At 32.5% G+C, this 21986-nt stretch overlaps 2 protein-coding genes across 2 annotated transcripts in view; both read left to right on the forward strand.

The window, feature by feature from the left end:
* The window catches only part of LOC134714978 (nuclear transcription factor Y subunit alpha-like), a 116035-nt gene that overhangs the window by 12886 nt on the left and 81163 nt on the right, over positions 1 to 21986 (forward strand). The gene's annotated exons all lie outside the window — the stretch shown is intronic.
* On the forward strand, positions 406 to 19144 carry LOC134714975 (O-phosphoseryl-tRNA(Sec) selenium transferase-like). The gene is made up of 11 exons (XM_063576753.1): positions 406 to 469; positions 4184 to 4299; positions 5093 to 5247; positions 7776 to 7894; positions 9589 to 9747; positions 11310 to 11463; positions 11941 to 12043; positions 12611 to 12740; positions 15566 to 15751; positions 16934 to 17024; positions 18599 to 19144. The coding sequence occupies exons 2-11, from the start codon at positions 4186 to 4188 to the stop codon at positions 18834 to 18836; spliced, it is 1449 nt and encodes a 482-aa protein (XP_063432823.1). The 5' UTR covers positions 406 to 469; positions 4184 to 4185; the 3' UTR covers positions 18837 to 19144.

Consider the following 21986-nt stretch of genomic DNA (forward strand, 5'->3'; position numbering starts at 1 on the left):
GAAGGCACATGCTAGGGAAACAAATTAAAACTAAACATATTTACAATAATTGCAAGAAAAAACATTTTTTTTTTAATTATTTGTATATAGTTAAAAACATGGTTTGATTTAGCAATACATATGTGGGTTTGCACCAGACTTAAAAGCTTCTAAGTCTGGGCTACAGGCTACTTGGTATGGTAGGGAATTCCACAACCTTATTGTTCTAGGAAAAAATGAATATAAATGATTTTTTGCTACCTATTAATTTTCCGACCACATTTTTGTATCTAAATATTTCCTTTGATAATGATTTTGAAGTTTGGTATAATATTCCCAGGTTTCGTCAAATAGATTTGAGTTTCCAAATAATTTTATTTCCGGAATATTAACCGCTTTTGTTAAATATTAGTACTATCCTTCAATTTCCGGTTCCAATTTTGACCTTTTTAAAAAATCAACAAAGTAAGTGCCCTGTACAAGTAAAAAGGTAGATTGATTAATTGGTGACTGCAGTCTTTCCTTTATTTTTTTCGATGCTATTTAAAATTGAGATATGTAATAAATTGGTTGATAAAAAAATAACAGAAAGACATACATGTCTTAAGTCAGGAATCTGATGTACAGTAGTTGTCGTTTGTTTATCTGTTTATGTAATATATACGTGTTTCTCGTTTCTCGTTTTGTTTACATAGATTAGACCGTTGGTTTTCCTGATTGAAGGTTTTACACTAGTAATTTTTGGGCCCTTTATAGCTTGTTGTTCGATGTGAGCAAGGCGTCGTGTTGAATGTCGTACTTTAACCTATAATGGTTTACTTTTTAAATTGTTACTTGGATGGAGAGTTGTCTCATTGGCACTCACACCACATCTTCCTATATCTATGTAACATGAAAGTTGTTTTTTAATTTTCATTTAGTTTTAGATCAACTTTCACGTGCATGTCAACTTTGAATAAAACAAAAAATATAAGACTTTGAGTATGTTAAGGCAGAGACATATGTGTCTCTGGTTTAGGTTTATGTAGACCCTTTGGTTAAAAATTGGCTGCATTTTTCATCTCAAAATTTACTATGAGTATAGATAGTTGTATAGACAAACCTGTGTATCCTACATGGAAATGTTTTAACAGGTTGGGAACAAACCCTCTATACATTTGTACATGTATGGTGATTATACCTGTGTAGCGGGGTTGCTTCCCCTTAGTACAGGTAGAACATATATAGCCAGTCTTAATCAACTGAGCTAGGGAATCGATTCTTTGGCTCAGTGGGTTAAAGCACTGACTGTCACCCAGACGACCGGGGTTCGAATCCCGGTGGTGACGATATGAATTTGTAGAGTAGATACATGCTCTCTGGTTACATTTGGCGCCCAACTAAAAAATCCACGATGGTTATCTGGAGTATAGCCAGGGTTTGTGTTGTTAAGAGTCATATATGAAGATATGATGACTCTTGTGGTGGGGGAATAGTGTAGCGGGGTTGCTTCCCCTAAGTACAGGTAGAACATATATAGCCAGTCTTAATCAACTGAGCTAGGGAATCGATTCTTTGGCTCAGTGGGTTAAAGCACTGACTGTCACCCAGACAACCGGGGTTCGAATCCCGGTGGTGACGATATGAATTTGTAGAGTAGATATGTGCTCTCCGGTTACACCTGTATAGAGGGTTAATACTTCTATAGAGTGATATTATCCCTCTATAGAGAGGTATTTTTGTTTAGACTGGATTAAATCACAATAGGGCAGAATGGCATTTTCTACTTATTATGGCAGTAACCTGGAACAGTTGATGCACCAATTGATGTAGATTGCAAGTTTTGTCACTTTAGCAGAAAACTGGTCATCCCAATTTTTAGTTAAGTGCATATGTTGACGCATATAATGCTAGAGATTATATAGCCAATATGAATTATAGGCGATATAACTAGAAATGCCATTCTGCCCTAATTTGCTTTAAATCCAGTGTTAACAAAAATACCCCTATATACATTGTAGCATGTATAGAGGGAAAATTTTATCCCTCTAAAGAAGAATTATCCCTCTATACAGGTACATAATCCCCATACAGGGGGTTTGTTCCCAACCTGTATAAGGCGTACATGTATAATGCCCTTTGTAGATAAATAAAATTCAAACATATTTTAAGTTTTAGAAAATTAAAAACTTAACAGAATTTTGCAGTTCACTTTTTTTCATTCCTTCAGAAGATGACAAAATAAACTACAATGTACATGTAGGTTGATGAAGAGGTTTAAGATCTTCCCCATAGGTAGAAATTGGTAGTAGTAGAAGTGCACTGTATTGATTGACATGGACAATACATGTAGATATATGTACATGTTCTGACAATAATTGGTGTTAAATTAAACTGTGGACCATATCAAGTGAAACTCAACTGTTTGTTATTTTATCATCTTCTATAGGGACAAACAAAAAATGCAAGGTAAAATACAGTTAGGTATAAATTTTCTAAAACATACATTACATTTGGAATTAATTTATCTAGGGCATGCTATGCCTTCGAACTTTTCCATTTACACAGGTTTGTCTGTACTCAGTTTGAGGGTAAAAAGCAGCCATTTTAGCCAAAGGGTCCACATGAACTGTAATGTTGATCTAAAGGAATTGAAAAATATGGCTATGTTAACACCACAAAATATACTCTGAGTAAAGACAAACGGATGCATCTAGGCCTTCAATAAGAGCCTTGTAATAGTAACAAAAACATTTATAGACATTCTAATTTATACATTGTATAGAAAAATAAATGGAGGTTGAAGGGTATTTTTTCATATTATTGTTCCAGGTATTTGATTAAAAGTTTACTTTTGAAGTTTTTAATACATAAGATGCTTTAATTTATTTGGGAGGGTTTATTGATGCGTATACTGATAACCAACTAATGTTCTTCGAGACTTTATTTTGCGTTCAACACTTTCTAGTCCACTTATTTTAGGGGGGTTTACTAACATGATTTTCTAATTCACTTGTTGTACATGTAGTTAGATAAGGAAAGATCCAATATTTAAATTTTCGTGATGTTTTTTATTTGCGTTATTTTTCTACTCACAAAAGTTGTGAAAAATAAATCACTCATGAAAATTAGGTGGTTTAAACAGTAAAAAGTAATCTTTTAAATCTTTGTTATACCACGTAAGGAGAATTTATTATTGTAGCTATGGATGACCAGTGCTATGATCTGTGTACCAAGTAAGAAGAATTTATTATTGTAGCAATGGATGACCAGTGCTATGATCTGTGTTCCAAGTTAGAAGAATTTATTATTGCAGCAATGGATGACCAGTGCTATGATTTGTGTACCAAGTAAGAAGTATTTATTATCGTAGCTATGGATGACCAGTGCTATGATCTGTGTACCAAGTAAGAAGTATTTATTATTGTAGCTATGGATGACCAGTGCTATGATCTGTGTACCAAGTAAGAATTTATTATTGCAGCAATGGATGACCAGTGCTATGATCTGTGTACCAAGTAAGAAGAATTTATAATTGTAGCTATGGATGACCAGTGCTATGATCTGTGTACCAAGTAAGAAAAATTTATAATTGTAGCAATGGATGACCAGTGCTATGATCTGTATACCAAGTAAGAAGAATTTATTATTGTAGCAATGGATGACCAGTGCTATGATCTGTATACCAAGTAAGAAAAATTTATAATTGTAGCAATGGATGACCAGTGCTATGATCTGTATACCAAGTAAGAAGAATTTATTATTGTAGCAATGGATGACCAGTGCTATGATCTGTATACCAAGTAAGAAGAATTTATAATTGTAGCAATGGATGACCAGTGCTATGATCTGTATACCAAGTAAGAAGAATTTATTATTGAAGCAATGGATGACCAGTGCTATGATCTGTGTACCAAGTAATAAGTATTGATTATTGCAGCAATGGATGACCAGTGCTATGATCTGTGTACCAAGTAAGAATAATTTATAATTGTAGCTATGGATGACCAGTGCTATGATCTGTGTACCAAGTAAGAAGTATTTATTATTGTAGCTATGGATGACCAATGCTATGATCTGTGTACCAAGTTATAAGTATTTATTGTTGTAGCAATGGCTGACCAGTGCTATGATTTGTGTACCAAGTAAGAAGTATTTATTATTGTAGCTATGGATGACCAGTGCTATGATCTGTGTACCAAGTTAGAAGAATTTTTTATTGTAGCTATGGATGACCAGTGCTATGATCTGTGTACCAAGTTAGTATCACAAAGTTACATACAACAAGGAAAGCAGGCAAAATTAGTCCACCAGAAAAGGATTAAACATCTTCTTCAACATGTAAGTTGAAAAACATTAATCTGATTCAGACTGGAAATGTTTATGACCACATTGCCAGATATATATGTCTGTACAGTGTTAAAACCTAATAATGGCGGATCAAGGGGGTTCCAGGGGTTGGAACCCCCCTTTTTTTCGGGTGGGTCAATGCATTTGAATGGGGACATACCGTATAGCGGGTTATTTTCGCGGGGTGTAAATTTTTGCTTATTTTGCGGATAGAACAAAATCGCCAAAATAAATTCCGGCAATTTAAAAGTGTACATGCAAAGGTTTTGATAAAAGTTTTGAAACCGCCAAAATAATAACCGCCAAAATATTTCGTATACCTTATTCAATGAAAATAGCGAAATTTTACACCTGTGAAAATAACCCGCTATACGGTATACATTTAGCTGGAACTCCCCTTTTAAAAATGGCTGGATCTGCCCCTGCTAATGTATTTATATCTAGCTTTGTTTACATCTTCTAAACATGCTTAATACAGATAGAATTAGCTAGTTCAACATGTTCAATGTATAATGAGATTTTTCAGATTAGTCCTAGAATTTGTTTTGTAGATGATTATTATTGTCCATTAGTTTATTTTATTTACATATATATACACAAAACTTGATGTGTTTGTAAATGTTTATCATACAGATTTGCACATGAGTAGAATGTTTCAGAATAAATTTAGAAAGGGTATCGCAATTTTAACTTTACAATACATTACTTTTTTTTTTTGTACTTACTTATTATTTCTAAGCAGTTCCTTTTTTCTATGCTTAGTGTATATTTCTACATGTTGCAGAGAAAGATACCAGAGGATGGATGGACAGATCAGACAATTGAGTTATTGTTACAAGAGTTGTCTGTCATGGATAGTAATAATTTCCCAGATAATTGTGGAGTTGGGGAAAGAGAGGCCAGAATATTTTCCACTTTAGTTGCAACCAGACATTACAGGTATATAGCTATAGCCCTTTTAGAAGTCTGAAATGACTTTAAAAGGAATGATTTTCAAGTGTGTTATTCCCCTTTCTTGTAATAGTTGCCATATTTGAATAGAATGATTTACTTTTATAAATTGTTATTTGGATGGACAGTTGTCTCATCGGCACTTATACCTTATCTTCCTATATCTTTCTTGTTTCTTTCTTCCTCACATGTATACGTTGATTTTCAGCCTTATAGTCAAGTTTGGTTAGAACTTAGAAGTACAAATGTACAAATCTGTTTTAAGTAAAAACACCATTAGCATTAAGACTTTGACTTAAGGTAGATTGATGGTATACCGCCATCTTGGATTGTACAATCACAGTACAAAACCGGTCTAGTTATTTGCCTAAATCTGCAAATTTGTAGAAAGATTTGCATTTCAAAAGTTAGACTGCTTTTCTATATAAAGAAAACTTGTTAATTAATTGTATTAAACAAAATATTTTTACAAATTTTTGGGTTTTAAAATCATTTTTATCAAATGAGCCATTTAAGGGGAGACAACTCTTTTAGTACAAAATTTATACTGCGCTAATAGGGTAATTATTTTTACTTGTAGCAAGAAAACAAGTTTGGTGACACCATGTTTTCATTTTATTAGGGCCCCGACTAAAAGTCGGGTCACCCTATAGTGATCAGTCTGTCCTTCCGTCCGTCCGTAACACTTTCGTGTCCGCTCCATATCTAGAGAACCATTATGATTTCATACTTAATACTTAACATGATTATCAACCAACACCAGAGGGTGTGTCATGTTGTATGTACAACTTTCTAGGTCAAAGGTCAAGGTCAAAAACTTTGGTTTTAGTTGACAACTCCCTGTCCTGTGGTGAAGATCGTGTCCGCTCCATATCTAGATAACCATTATGATTTCAAAGTTTATACTTGACATCCATTTTAACAACCACCAGAGGGCGTGTCATGATGTATGTACAACTTCCTAGGTCAAAGGTCAAGGTCAAAAACTTTGGTTTAGAGTTGACAACCCCGTGTCCTGTGGGATTGTGTCCGCTCCATATCTAGATAACCGTTATGATTTCAAAGTTTATACTTGACATCCATTTTAACCACCACCAGAGGGTGTGTCATGATGTATGTACAACTTCCTAGGTCAAAGGTCAACGTCAAAAAAACTTTGGTTTCAGTTGACAATCCTGTGTCCTGTGGTGAAGATTGTGTCCGCTCTATATCTTGAGAACCATTATGATTTCAAATATTATACTTGACATCCATTTTAACCAACACCAGAGGGTGTGTCATGATGTATGTACCACTTCCTAGGTCAAAGGTCTGTCTGTCTGTTGGTCTGTCCATCGCTAACAAATTTGATCCACACTATATTTTGAGAGGACAGCTGTTATTATTTCATACTTTATACCTGACAAACATTTTCAACTTAACATATATATATAAACCAACACCAGAGAATGTGTCATAATGTATGCATCCTAGGTCTAAGGTCAGTCTGTCGGTCTGTCCATCCGTTCGTTGTTCTTAACAAATTGTGTCGGCTCTACCTCTTGAGAACCGTTAATATTTCATACTTTATACTTGGTGGGTCATAATATATTGAAGGCATAATTCTAAAAATATGTGACAAATATCAATTGGGCAGCACCTTTAAACATATTGTTCAAACATCAATCCATATATCCAGAAGTCACCTTAGAGTAGTCAACAATTAGTTCACATCATGCAGTCATATCACTATTATACTATGAAAGTAAGATGAGAATATTTATCAGTTTTAACTTAAAATCTTAGATTGAAATCACAAATGAGACTATGTAATAACTTCAAATAATGCTTCATATCAGATTATCCATACAACTTATTTACCCCACGTTATTGACAGCGGGGCCCACAGAGATGGCTTCCATCTCAATGATATCTAGTTATCTTAAAACATATTATGAATGCTATCTTCTCACAATTTATTTCAAAATTCTATCTCATATTTTTTTTTATACACACTAATGTGTTTTTTCATGTACAAACTTACCAAATTTTGGCAATTTTTAACGAGTCATAGCTTGAAAAATAGCACGGTGACACTCACTTTTTATTAAATATTTGAAAAAAGCATAGTAAAATCTTCATTTTGGCAAATTATAAGAAAAATTTGTCTAAAAAAATATAAACTTATGATCTACCTTAAACTTTTTATAACTTAAGAATAATCTCATTTATGGTCATTATTGCTCTTCATTGAAGATAGAGAATTAACTGGTATCAAATATTAGTTTTAATTAATAGTCTGGAATTAGAAAATGGCCCACTGAAAATGATTGTCGTCTATATTAAAAAAGCCTTGTAAAATACATTTACTATTTATACAAATATGTGTTTTACTCATATTGATAGGACCAAATATAACAGAAGTCCAACCTGAAATGAAATCATTTTCTTACTTCTGCTATAGTTGCTATATTTATAAAGTAAAAATAAACTCCCCAAAAATGTTACTTTATGTAAGTGATATTTTTTTCTTCAAGATTTGGTCATGGAATTGGTAGATCAGGGGAGATAACTGCTATTCAGCCAAAAGCTGCTGGTTCTAGTGTAATGATGAAACTAACCAACAGTCTGATGTTAGATGTCATCAAAATATCAGGTTAATACAGGTGTTTTATACAGTAGTAACCTGCTTGGCTTATTTTTAATTTCTTTACTGTGCTTTTATTCAAGTGATTCTGTTTCATGCATTGCTAGTTACAAATAAAATCTGCATCAAACGAAGGAATGTAACCCTTTATATTTAGCTTTTTACACTTTAAACTGATTTCGCAGAAAAATTAAAAAAAATCATTGCTTGTGTCTTTTGATATATAATTATGTAGTTGGAATAAAGATTCTACATCTTGTTTAAAATTGTCTTTTGTGCAAATTTGAAATATTCTAAATTTTGCTGCTCCTGCAAAGAAGAATATCTTGTATTCCCATTTTTACTGATAATACTGTAAAATCCGAAATTATTGCCATGTTTTGATTATTGTGAAAAATGCGACAGGGTTATCATTGCAATGATTAAAATCCAAATTTTGAAATTTTTTATATGAATCAAACAGGATTTTTCTAAATATTGCAAAAATTGAAATCGCATTTTAGTCGAAAAATGACAAAAAAAGCAATGATAAATGCACGCAATAATTTATAAATTTCCATGAGATAAAACTGTTACTACTTTTTACATGTTATTTTATAACAATTTTAAAACTACTTAAATTATTACTCCATAAAGACAGAAATGAAAGATGAACTATTGCAGTATTGTTTCATTAGAGACTTGAGGAGTGGATAACTTGGTATGCAGGGTTGTCAAATAATGCAAATGAATGCAAAATTCAAATTGAGAACAATACTTCAAAGACTGAAAGAGAATGCAATTTTATTAAGCTGCTTTGACATGTATGCTTCTGTGTATCTATGCATCCCTCACAAATGTTTTTGCTATATGAATTTAAAAGCCTTTGGAATTATAATAACATGATTATTCATAACTTCTAGATGGTGTAGCATACAAATAAGAAAACCACACTCTGAAAAGTGGGATAAAAGGATTGGTTATATGTAGCTCCCCCTGTGTATTTACTACAAAAATCATAATCCTCTTTATCTACAAAACCCATTGTATAAAACTTGGCATTGATATTCACTATTGTGTCAATTACACAGAAAATAACAACTGTGAATTCATTATTATTTGTTGGATACCAAATTCTAGGGTTTCGAGGGTACAGATGAATCACAAATTTAAATGTTCAACTAAATACAAATTTCTTTAAAATTTTATCCAGACTTTGGTAGAACCACCAAATCACATATCAACAAAAATGCAAGGTTTCCACAATCAACAAAAATTTGTACCCACGAAAATAAATGAATCCACAGTATGATATTGAAAGTAAGATTAGTTGATAACTCTTGTTTGATATGTAATAACAAATATATAATAGGTGCATAAGTAAAACTTTTGTCCTTCGGCAGCAAAAGCTATTGTTGAATAGCCGATTATTTCTAAGATCAAATCCAAATTTACTTTTTTACACGAGGCAGGCCTACAGTGATGTCTCCATTTTCTCTAGTTGTGCTGTCTCTTTTTCTTTTTTAAAATGGATAATTCTTTTCATCATGCTTCAGATTATTTTGGGTTGAAAAAATATCCATACCAAATGTTTATATGCGGCTTTAAAAAGCTTTTATAGCAGATATTTGCTATTTGTTTCTCAATGTATGTAGTTGTAATGTTATGACAACATATATAATAATATTTAACAACATGGAATTGTGACTGTTTCTCTGTTACAGGAATTCAGTCAGCAGCATCCTGTTTTATTGTTCCCATGGCAACTGGAATGAGTTTATCTTTGTGTATGTTGACCTTTAAACAGTCAAGGCCAAATGCCAAGTATGTGATATGGCCAAGAATAGATCAGAAATCCTGTATAAAGTCTATGATAACATCAGGTAACCTATTCTATCATATTTCAATGTTGTATAAATCTTCACTTCCAAAGGCTGAATCTAAAATAATGCCAGTACAAAACACATTATGTTATACTTGTATGAGCTATTCTCTAAAACTTTTCAGCTCACCTGGATAAAAAAGGTCAAGTAAGCTTTTCTCATCACTTGGTGTCCATTGTCATCTGTTAACTTTTACAAAAATCTTCTCCAAAAAATCTGGGCCATATAACACCAAAACAAATTTGGCCTAAATCATCCGTAGGGTGTGCAGTTTCAAAAATGCATCTGATGACCCGGCTGTCAACCAAGATAGCCACTTTGGCTTAAAAAAGAGCATGGGGTAAAATGCAGTTTTTGGCTTATATCTCTGAAACTAAAACATTTGAAGCAAATATGACATGGGATTAATTTGTGCATTAGGTCAATATCTACAATAATTTCTACATGATATATCTGTCCTGAAATTTTTAAAGGCATCAGACTGTAACAGACATCTGTAGTTTTTGGTTTATATTATCTGGAATATTATAATAAATAGAGATAAACTGTAAAAGACACCCTTGCAGATTTAGAAAAAGAGCATGCTAATGCCGCTAGAAGGCAGCACTTGCACCCGCAAAGTGGAAAGGGATTAATAAAAATTTCAAACTAGTTTCCCAATCCACTATAAATAAATATGTTTAAACTAACTATAAATAGCAAAATTGTTCAGCAAGTAAGATTTACAAATAAGACAACATGGCCAAAATTGTCATTTGACCCCATTAAGATTTACTGCACTTTAAAAGTAAATTTTTTCAATTTTTCTTAAATTTTTGTATTTTTTGACACTGTGCTTGAACTCTTTGCCCGTTTAAATATTATTTCATGTTTTCTGCAGTAAAATATGACTTATTTGACCTTAAAATTATCTAAAAGGCAAAATTATGGATATAAAAAAAAATGATATTTTCTACATTTACTGTAGTTAAATTTAGAATAGAACAATTAAAGTAAGATATGGATTAGTATAATTATTTTCTATATAAGAATAGTATGTCAAGTACTCAGAAAAAAACTAGTATCCTGAAGAAAAAAATAATTTCCTCCCACGTCTCCCAGATTTATTATGATAAGATCATCTATGAGGAGTCATGTATAGAATAAGGTTGTAAAGAATGGATGGTATTTTTTTTCGCTATTTCCTGTAAGATTTTGGGAAACAATAACCTTCACCCTTTATTATTGTATTACATGGGAATATTCACCAAGTTGAATGTGGGCAGTACATGGAAGCAGATTATGATAATATCTCTTTTTTAAAGTTTATAAAGATTGAAAGATAAGTTACTTTTTCTGAGAAGTTCAGATAATGAAGGGGAGTTGTTTTTTTTCAAATATTTCCTTGTAACTCTAATTCTGAGGGCCTCAGAGAAGATTAATGTTAAAGCTCACTGTGTAATTCTCTTTAAATAAAGAATTATTTTTATTGTTAATATTATTATTATGAGTGTTTTCAGTAAATATCCTACAAACAATTTTATTATGGTATGATCCTAATTCTTAGAAACTATTGTTGATAGGGTTTGAGCCTGTAGTGATAGAGAATTGTATGGAAGGTGATGAACTGAGAACCAACCTGACAGCAGTGGTAGAAAAAATAGAAGAACTAGGTCCAGACAATATTTTATGTGTCATGACAACTACTAGCTGTTTTGCTCCAAGGGTCCCAGATAGGTGGGTCAAAACTTGGGATTACAATAAAAAAAGAGACAAAAGATTGAAAAGATATTCAAACTCACAAGTTAAAAATAAACTGACAACACCATTGTTAAAAAATAGAAAGTTGAAAATAAACTGACAACACCATTGTTAAAAAATAGAAACCAACAGACAACAGACAAACAATAGTACAAAAAAATAAAGACATAAATAGTACACAAACATCAAAAAATATTTGCTTGATCCATCTAAAAATTAACATAAAAATGATTTTCTAGTATTTAGACATCTGTTTTATGTGGTATTTATATGGTCCTGTTATCCATTTTCTTCTATATTTTTCACTTTTATAAACTAAATTCAAAAAGGAAATAAATTCAGTTATACTGAGCATACCATATCTTCTAGTTTTGTAAGTAGAATATACATTTAAATTACTGTCCCACTTGACGTAAGTATTTTATTACATTTGCTTCTTTTTTCTGTTTTCAGAATAGAAGAAATATCTGAGATTTGTAAGAAATTTGAAGTTCCACATCTTATAAACAATGCTTATGGTTTACAATGTACAAAGTGTACACACCTAATACAACAAGTAAGAATAGGTTTACAGTACTTTTAAAAATAGTATGAAGATCAGAACCTGTGATAACATGTGTACACAACTTGTTCAATTAATGAGGATGTACTGTCTTACCATACCACATTACTTTATTTTTATATAGTTTAAAGTTTATATCCCCACCTTCATTATCTTTAATTTTTAAACTAATAATGATAACTTGATGTTAAAATTTTCAATTATGGTAAATTCATCATGAATGGTTTACATTGAGCCAAATTTGAGGTTGTCTCGTCAAAATTTTGTAAAACAGCGTAATGACTTATACATTTTTAGATTCAATACAGTATAATATATATAAAGTAATTTTAAAAAATTTCCAATGGCATACTTTGATGATACATCATGTTAATTATGAAAAAAAATACACACATAATTAACAAAATTGCTCATTACATGCAGCATTGACCAGTATGTCAGCTTGAAGGTTAAGTAAAAATAGTATAAATGTGAAGTTAGTTTTGCCAAAATACACTATCCTTTACCACCTACAGCAACAGTTTGGTTCACATTTTCATAATTTATCTTCTTTTTTTTTAGGCAAGTAGAAAAGGTAGAGTTGATGCTTTTGTTCAGAGCACAGATAAAAATTTCATGGTTCCAGTCGGAGGATCAATTATAGCAGGGTTTGATGCTAAATTAATAGAAAGTATCAGCAAAGCTTATCCAGGTAGGGCATTTTTTATGTGTATGGAATATCTGTAAACATTATCCTGTTCTAAATAAAAATTAATCCTTTTTGGGCACACCCTATTCTAGTCAAAACTGTTTAAGAAAAGAAATTTCAAACCAAATTATTTGACAAATATGTAGATTCTGATCTGAAAACTGCCTTCATACATGATGTGTTCTCTTTGACCTTTTGATAAGTAGATATATATTGGTATCAGACAATCTTTTTCTAACTTTGCAGTTATTCTGGTTTTCAGAATTTAGATGAATAATTTCAAATACCACATGTAAATCAGATTATGTAGCATCCAACACATGTGATATTATTTAGGTTGATTTATATGAATCAGATCAGAATGAGTAGACAAACTTTTTTAGGACATTCTTGCCATGCTAGTTCTACAGTCTGTTTTCATGCTTGTGTATATATATATATTTGTAATTGTGTACATATTTATTTGTTATTGTTCTATATGCATTGATTGTTATATGAATTATTCATTTAAATGTGTGAAGGCCTTGTGTGAGATTAACAATTGTATGTTAAATGAGTTACCTTCGTTAAATAAAGAATTTATTATTATTATTAGCTCACCTGGCCCGAAGGGCCAAGTGAGCTTTTCTCATCACTTGGCGTCCGGCGTCCGTCGTCGTCCGTCGTCGTCCGTCGTCGTCGTCCGTCGTCGTTAACTTTTACAAAAATCTTCTCCTCTGAAACTACTGGGCCAAATCAAACCAAACTTGGCCACAATCATCATTGGGGTATCTAGTTTAAAAAATGTGTGGCGTGACCCGGTCAACCAACCAAGATGGCCGCCACGGCTAAAAATAGAACATAGGGGTAAAATGCAGTTTTTGGCTTATAACTCAAAAACCAAAGCATTTAGAGCAAATCTGACATGGGGTAAAAATGTTTATCAGGTCAAGATCTATCTGCCCTGAAATTTTCAGATGAATTGGTCAATCGGTTGTTGGGTTGCTGCCCCTGAATTGGTAATTTTGAAGAAATTTTGCTGTTTTTGGTTATTATCTTGAATATTATTATAGTTAGAGATAAACTGTAAACAGCAATAATGTTCAGCAAAATAAGATCTACAAATAGGTCAACATGACCAAAATGGTCAGTTGACCCGTTTAGGAGTTATTGCCCTTTATAGTCAATTTTTAACCATTTTTCGTAAATTAAAGTGATCTTTTACAAAAATCTTCTCCTCTGAAACTACTTGGCCAAATTAATCCAAACTTGGCCACAATCATCTTTGGGGTATCTAGTTTAAAAAATGTGTGGCGTGACCTGGTCAACCAACCAAGATGGCCGCCACCGCTAAAAATAGAACATAGGGGTAAAATGTAGTTTTTGGCTTATTACTCAAAAACCAAAGCATTTTGAGGAAATCTGACATGGGATAAAAATGTTTATCAGGTCAAGAACTATCTGCCCTGAAATTTTCAGATTAATCGGTCAATCGGTTGTTGGGTTGCTGCCCCTGAATTGGTAATTTTGAGGAAATTTTGCTGTTTTTGGTTATTATCTTGAATATTATTATAGATAGAGATAAATTGTAAACAGCAATAATGTTCAGCAAAATAAGATCTACAAATAAGTCAACATGACCAAAATGGTCAGTTGACCCCTTTAGGAGTTATTGCCCTTTATAGTCAATCTTTAACCATTTTTCATAAATCTAAGTAATCTTTTACAAAATCTCCACTGAAACTACTAGGCCACAATCATCTTTGGGGTATCTAGTTTGAAAAATGTGTCCGATGACCTGGCCATTCAACCAAGATGGCCGCCACGGCTAAAAATAGAACATAGGGGTAAAATGCAGTTTTTTGCTTATAACTATGAAACCAAAGCATCTAGAGCAAATCTGACAAGAAGTTAAATTGTTAATCAAGTCAATATCTATCTGCCCTGAATTTTTCAGATGAATTGGACAACTGGTTGTTGGGTTGCTGCCCTCCAATTGGTAATTTTTAAAGAAATTTTGCCGTTTTTGGTTATCTTGAATACTATTATAGATAGCGATAAACTGTAAACAGCAATAATGTTCAGCAAAGTAAGATCTACAAATAAGTCAACATGACCTAAATGGTCAATTGACCCCTTAAGGAGTTATTGCCCTTTATAGTCAATTTTTAACAATTTTCATTAATTTGGTAAATTTATGTAAATTTTTACCAAATATAATTCTCTGTTACTAATGGGCAAAGTTCATGATAGATATAATTGTAAGAAGCAAAATCGTTCAGTAAAGTAAGAACTTCAAACACATCACCATCACCAAAATACAATTTTGTCATGAATCCATTTGTGTCCTTTGTTTAATATGCACATAGACCAAGGTGAGCGACACAGGCTCTTTAGAGCCTCTAGTTATTATTATGGCATCTCTTTTTAATTAAAGTCAAAGTATGATATCCCATAATAATTACATTTATACATGCATGTTTCATTTAATCTGTTATTTTAATTGCCTGACAACAATTGCAAGGCACTCCTATATCATATTTTATTTCTGTATAAAATACAACAGCTACGACGTCATATGCTTCTCATGAAAACGTTTTTAAAAATAATACATTATAAAAAACAAAAAAACCCACAAAGTTGGACTCTTAATTTCATGGTTCTAGTGTCAAAATTGAATTAATAGAATTGAATGCTTCTTTTGATAATTTTATAGGGTTGTAACACAATTTTAATACGATTCTGCGCTTCATTCAAACTGTGCTTCTGTCAATGATGTTCTACCCAAATATAATAATAAAAAGCAGCATTGAACCCTAAAATAAATTACTGTTGCATACATTCTATAGGAAGAGCATCAGCAACACCAACTATGGACATGTTTATAACCTTTTTAAGTATGGGCAGTCAGAAATACAAAGATTTACTGAAGGAGAGGAAAGAAAACTACCAATATCTGGCATCAAAATTATCTGAAGTAGCATCAAAACATGGAGAGAGACTTCTACAAACTCATCATAATGGAATTTCAATGGGTAAGACGATTTTCTATTGAAAAAAGACACAGAAGTTATAAAATGAAAATATTATTATTTTGAGAATTCGTAGTGGTAACATTTTTTTTTATACTCTCTAATTGTGATTATATCAAGATAATTCTAGTATTTTTTCAAACATGAGTGATTGATTTATAGACTATTTAAATTCAGAATCCAAAGTTTAATAATCTTTATTATATCCCCGCTTTAAAAAAGGGGGGTATACTGTTTTACCTCCATCCCATGAATATTTTTCGTCGCCTTTTTCTCAGGAACTACAATACAAGGATTTCTGAAATTTGGTTTCAGGGTTTATCTAAGTCAGCTATACAGTGTGATGTGTTTTCAGATTGATCACTTGACAACTTCCTGTTTAACGAACACTTGCAGGATTTTACACATGATAGCCAAGTTGAAAATTTTCGTCACATTTTTCTCAGGAACTACAATACAAGGATTTCTGAAATTTGGTTTCAGGGTTTATCTAAGTCAGCTATACAGTGTGATGCGTTTTCAGATTGATCACTTGACAACTTCCTGTTAACCGAACACTTGCAGGATTTTACAAATGATAGCCAAGTTGAAAATTTTCGTCACATTTTTCTCAGGAACTACAATACAAGGATTTCTGAAATTTGGTTTCAGGATTTATATAAGTCAGCTATACCGTGTGATGTGTTTTCAGATTGATCACTTGACAACTTCCTGTTTAGCGAACACTTGCATATTTTTACACTATTAATATTATCCACTTGCGGCGGGGGTATCATCAGTGAGCAGTAGCTCGCAGTTTCACTTGTTAAGCACAAATTACACCCATAAGAGAGTGTACATTAAAGCTATCCATGTTCAAAGATACATATACCTCAAATGGAGTAGGATGGAACACAAAAGTAGTAAAGACTGACACTGAACAAAAATGGAAATTCTGCTTGGTCAGCATATTTTCCAACTGATGTGGCAAGACTTTCATTATAATAATGTAACAACCCTTTAAGATTTGGGCACATTTTCTCTGCCACTTTAATAGGGTGTCACTGGCCCCTTGTGGTTTCAGGACTAATAAGGTCACCTTGAAACTACACTATAACAAATACAGATAAGATAAATTGTCAGTTTATAACTCTATTTCTTGAACCCTCCAACAAAAAAACAGGATTTTTTTTTATATTTTTACAGGAATGAGTTTGTCATCAATAATTGTTAAAGAAGATAAAGATGTGACAGAAATAGGGTCCATGCTGTTTACAAGATTTGTATCTGGGACTAGGTAATTGTGTATTTAATCCTGTAGGAATCTAATGTATACTCATACTGTCTACAAATATACTGTATTTGAATTTAATACCAAGAAATGATTGGATATAGGTGTTAGGTTACATTTGTTTTGGTTGAATATTTTTTAAATAAAAAATATAGGGATTTGATCATCTGCTGGGTCAAACCAAAGTTTTTAAAAATAGTATGTGTTTCCTGTTCATGCAGCATTATGAAGTGATAGCAATGATTTGTTGGCTTGGAGTCAGAATGATGTGTCCAGCTAGAGTGATATGTCTTCTTGCAGACTGCTACCTTGTGAATAAGCTTTGTATTAAATCTGGTTCAGCTTGTTGTACAAAGAAGGCTGCTCACTTACTCTTTATTAACATGTACTCATCATAAAGATGCAGTTAATGACACTGGGCATTAAACAGCCACCAACACTCTTCTTTTGGGAACATATTATTTTCAGTAAATTATATGAGATAGTACTTAGGATTCTTTATTATTCATGCAGCTTGTTAGGTCTTGTTAGGTTTGATAATAAGAGAATTAGTTCTTTGATTGTCATGTTTTACATATATATTTGGTGGCTCTTACTACTGTTAGGCTATTTTTATTTGAATTATTTTCTAAAATATGTTATTATTTGGGATAACATTGTTTTACATATATGTTTGGTGGCTCTTACTGTTTACCTTTTTTTATTATGGCCCCACAACAAAGTTGTCGGTGCCATATAGTTTTACCCTTGTCCGTAATTTTGAAATTCCGTAATTCCAAAATTCCGTAATTCAGTCATTCTGCAACAAACCCTTATACAGAGTTTTTTTGTAAACTCCTTTAAATATTGGGCTGATGAGTTACAGATCAAGTTTTAGTTTTGTCCGCTCCACTAATTTTTGCCGAAATTACGGGCTTTGGACTTTGATAAATTGTTAAAAATCACAGTTATACACACTTTTTTCTAAACTCTTTCACATGTTGGGCTGATTTTTGGTATGGGAGATAAACATTGTTAAAATTATTAAAAAATCACAGTTATACAGACTTTTTTTCTATACGCCTCCACATTTTGAGCCGATTTTTGATCTGGAGACTACCATCATGTTTGTGTTATTGAAATTGCGGATTTTTCAACTTTTTAAGACGGGCCATTCGTGTCACTTTGACACATCTAGTTTGAATTATTTTCTAAAACATGTTATTCTTGGGGATTACATTGCATTTTAAATTAGCAGACATTTTACCTGGATGAATTGATGGCTTTAGATTATCAAAGGAAGTTTTCATTTCCTACAGCCATTGTTATAAAATATACATGTCTTTGTCCATAAGACTCCTTTATATGTTAGTTAAAAAATAACTTAAGAAATCCTCTATGAATTTTGCAGGGTTTTCTTTGACTTCATTCAGTGCTTATAATATGAACACCATTTCAAGAGAAAAGCAAATAGTCTTCTCTTGTCCAAACTAAGTGATCAGATTTTAGGAAGAATATGTATTTTTTCTTATTTTAGTTATAGTTGAGTACTTATCCTTCAAATGTATTTGCTAGCTTATCTTGCTTTTTATATTTTCCAGAGTTATAAGCAATTCTTCTACAGACTCAACAATTAACGGACTGAAAATAACCAACTTCGGAGCCCATTGTGATAAATATAACTGTCCATACCTAACTGCAGCAGCCTCTATCGGAATGACCAGGACTGATGTAGATACATTTATAACAAGACTCGATAAAGTGCTAAAAAAATATAAGTCATCTGTTGGCTCTGATGTCCTGTCTGTAGAGGAAAAAACATCCAATGATATTCCATGATACAAGGAGATAACATCCAATGATATTCCATGATACAAGGAGAAAACATCCAATAATATTCCATGATACTGCAATAAACCTATTATATCTGGTTAAAGGACCAACCCTTTTATCTTGCACCTGACTCTATTATTTTAATCATGTGTATTTGTGATCAAAAAAATACATGGTGTTGAAAAATTAGTGACAATGAATTAATCAGAATAAATAGACAGCAAGTTTTGTTTATAATTTATAATTTATATGCAATAATGTTTGAATTTCCTTAAACAATACTTGTTCATGTATGTCATATATCTAAATATACACTAAAGTCTACTGAAATAGCTAGGTCCATTTTGTTAGCCAGCATGGTGTAAAAACAAAGAAACAAGCATTCAACTTAATATATATCTATCTTAGGACAATGGTGTTGATTAAAAAATATATCCTTCCGGGCCCTTTTGTTTTCCATAAAATTAAAATTACCAATAAATAACAAGTTCTGGGTCGAATCAGATACAGATAAAAACAGTATTTATCACATGTAGTTTCAATTTTTTATTAAAAAACAAGAATTGGTTCAAACAGAAATTTTTGAAAGCAGAGAAAACTTGTCACTTTATAATCATCATGACTATCATATTAAGGCACTTTATAGCCAACTATGTGATTTGGAAATTCTCATGTTGAGGGTTGTACAGTTGCCTAAAACTACATACATCCACTTTATTTGATATTTGGTGGATAGTCTCATTTGCAATCATACTACATTTCCTAATGTTTTGTATGAAGTGACTAGGTGTTTGTATGTTTTCACTTGACGCACATACACTTCCAAAGATCTAAACTGCCAGAGGGCAGTCTACGGTAGATAACCATAGTATAGTGTCCCAGCTGACTTTATTGAAGTTTTAGTCACCTACACTTAATTAATGTAACAGAATATTAGGATGTAAACCCAGCAGGGGAGACAATAGCAACTATTCGTGTTAATATACTAATAAGATATGGTAACGTATAATTGCCAATGAGACAACTTTCTGACAGAAACCAGCTGACATAAAAGTTAACAATTATAAGTCACTGCATGGTCTTCAACAATAAGTGAAACACATATTGAGCAGCACCAAAGCCTTATATTATTTTTAGAAGGTATAATACATGGATAGTTCAAATCTTGTATCATATGCCTTATGTTCTGGAGTTAGCATCAGGATTATATCTGTTGTCCTTGACTCCATTTTCACGGTTCAGTGGTTGCATAAAAAACTCTTTCTTCAAGTCTTATTTCATTATTTTTGTACTCTGTTTTATAAGTATATAACAGCTATATATGGTTTATAGAATCATTACATGGTCCATCCAACTGGGTTCACCCGAGTCTATTTCCTGGATCAGTGATCGGTGTTGAGTTTTTGCTGCATGATTCATTTCCCAGTAACTATAAGCATAGGTCAAATATATAAGTTACATGTATATATGATATGATTGTCATTCTTATGGACCGTTATGGTTCATTAGTCAACATTGAGTTTTTCATGATTAGGTCTGTGTATATGTCGGTTTTGCAGGATTCATCTGATCTTGACCTCTTTCATGGATCAGTAATCAATGTTATACATTGGTGATTTCATCCAGTCCTCAGATACTATAAGCACTCACCAAACTATATTTAGTATTATAGTGTTATTAACTGGCTGTTTCTGTATTGGCACTGGTATAGATTCAAGGTTTGCTGTATTGGCCTCGAGACCCGTAGGGTCGAGGGACAATACAGCTGACCGAGAATCTATACCAGTGCCAATACAGAAACAGCCAGTTCATAACACTTTTATTAAATGATTATAAGAGAATTAAAAACCGGAAGTGAATGTCCCGTATTAGCCCATGGGCCAATACAGCTTTTTTCCCATTTTTTTCTGTATTGGCCCTGTTTTTTCCGTTTCAAAACTTTAAGACGTTACAAAACATTGTAACAATAACATCTTCATGCCTTATATATCATGTACTGTAGTACGCCGCTAGATTAAAACTGACGTAGAAAGGTAACACATGCCCACCGATAGGTCTTTTTTTGAGAGCTCAGGTGGTCGTGTGGTCTAGCGGGACGGCTGCAAACGTTCAAACCTATGACTGCGTTGGATAAAAACCGCAATTTTTATACGTGTGCATGTCAAACAAATTTCGTTGTAGAAGGGTCTAAAAACAGCACAAACAACATTTTCCAAAAGACCAAAAGAGTGAAAAAGTATATTTAAACAAAACGCATTTGACTAACTGGTCGAACAACTGATGTTCTTTAACCCTGCTGACTGCCATTGGCGATTGCCAAATAAAATTGATCACAGGTTGTAACAAAATGGATCTTATTATAAATTTAATACGTCACATAAAAAAAAAATTGTTAACTTGTGGACAGGATGTTGTGCCACAAACATTTGGTGTCAATATTTCTTTAGTACACCATATCCGGATTTCGACAATAAATGTCTCTTCAGTGATGTTAGGGATCGAAACGGTATTTGGAAGGCCATATAAAAAGCACCCTCATTTTTAGAGAAAGTACCCTCATTTTTAGATTAACTCTTGAATTTTAAGAGTCAATATATAGGATGAACGGATCATATAAACCGGAGGGAAAATATGATACATGCCCAAACAAAAAATATAAACGAGTCTAAATTGAAAACTACGTTCAAACCTATGACTGCGTTGGATAAAAACCGCAATTTTTATACGTGTGCATGTCAAACAAATTTCGTTGTAGAAGGGTCTAAAAACAGCACAAACAACATTTTCCAAAAGACCAAAAGAGTGAAAAAGTATATTTAAACAAAACGCATTTGACTAACTGGTCGAACAACTGATGTTCTTTAACCCTGCTGACTGCCATTGGCGATTGCCAAATAAAATTGATCACAGGTTGTAACAAAATGGATCTTATTATAAATTTAATACGTCACATAAAAAAAAAATTGTTAACTTGTGGACAGGATGTTGTGCCACAAACATTTGGTGTCAATATTTCTTTAGTACACCATATCCGGATTTCGACAATAAATGTCTCTTCAGTGATGTTAGGGATCGAAACGGTATTTGGAAGGCCATATAAAAAGCACCCTCATTTTTAGAGAAAGTACCCTCATTTTTAGATTAACTCTTGAATTT

Source organism: Mytilus trossulus, chromosome 4 (assembly GCF_036588685.1).
Source record: "Mytilus trossulus isolate FHL-02 chromosome 4, PNRI_Mtr1.1.1.hap1, whole genome shotgun sequence".
Taxonomy (NCBI): domain Eukaryota; kingdom Metazoa; phylum Mollusca; class Bivalvia; order Mytilida; family Mytilidae; genus Mytilus; species Mytilus trossulus.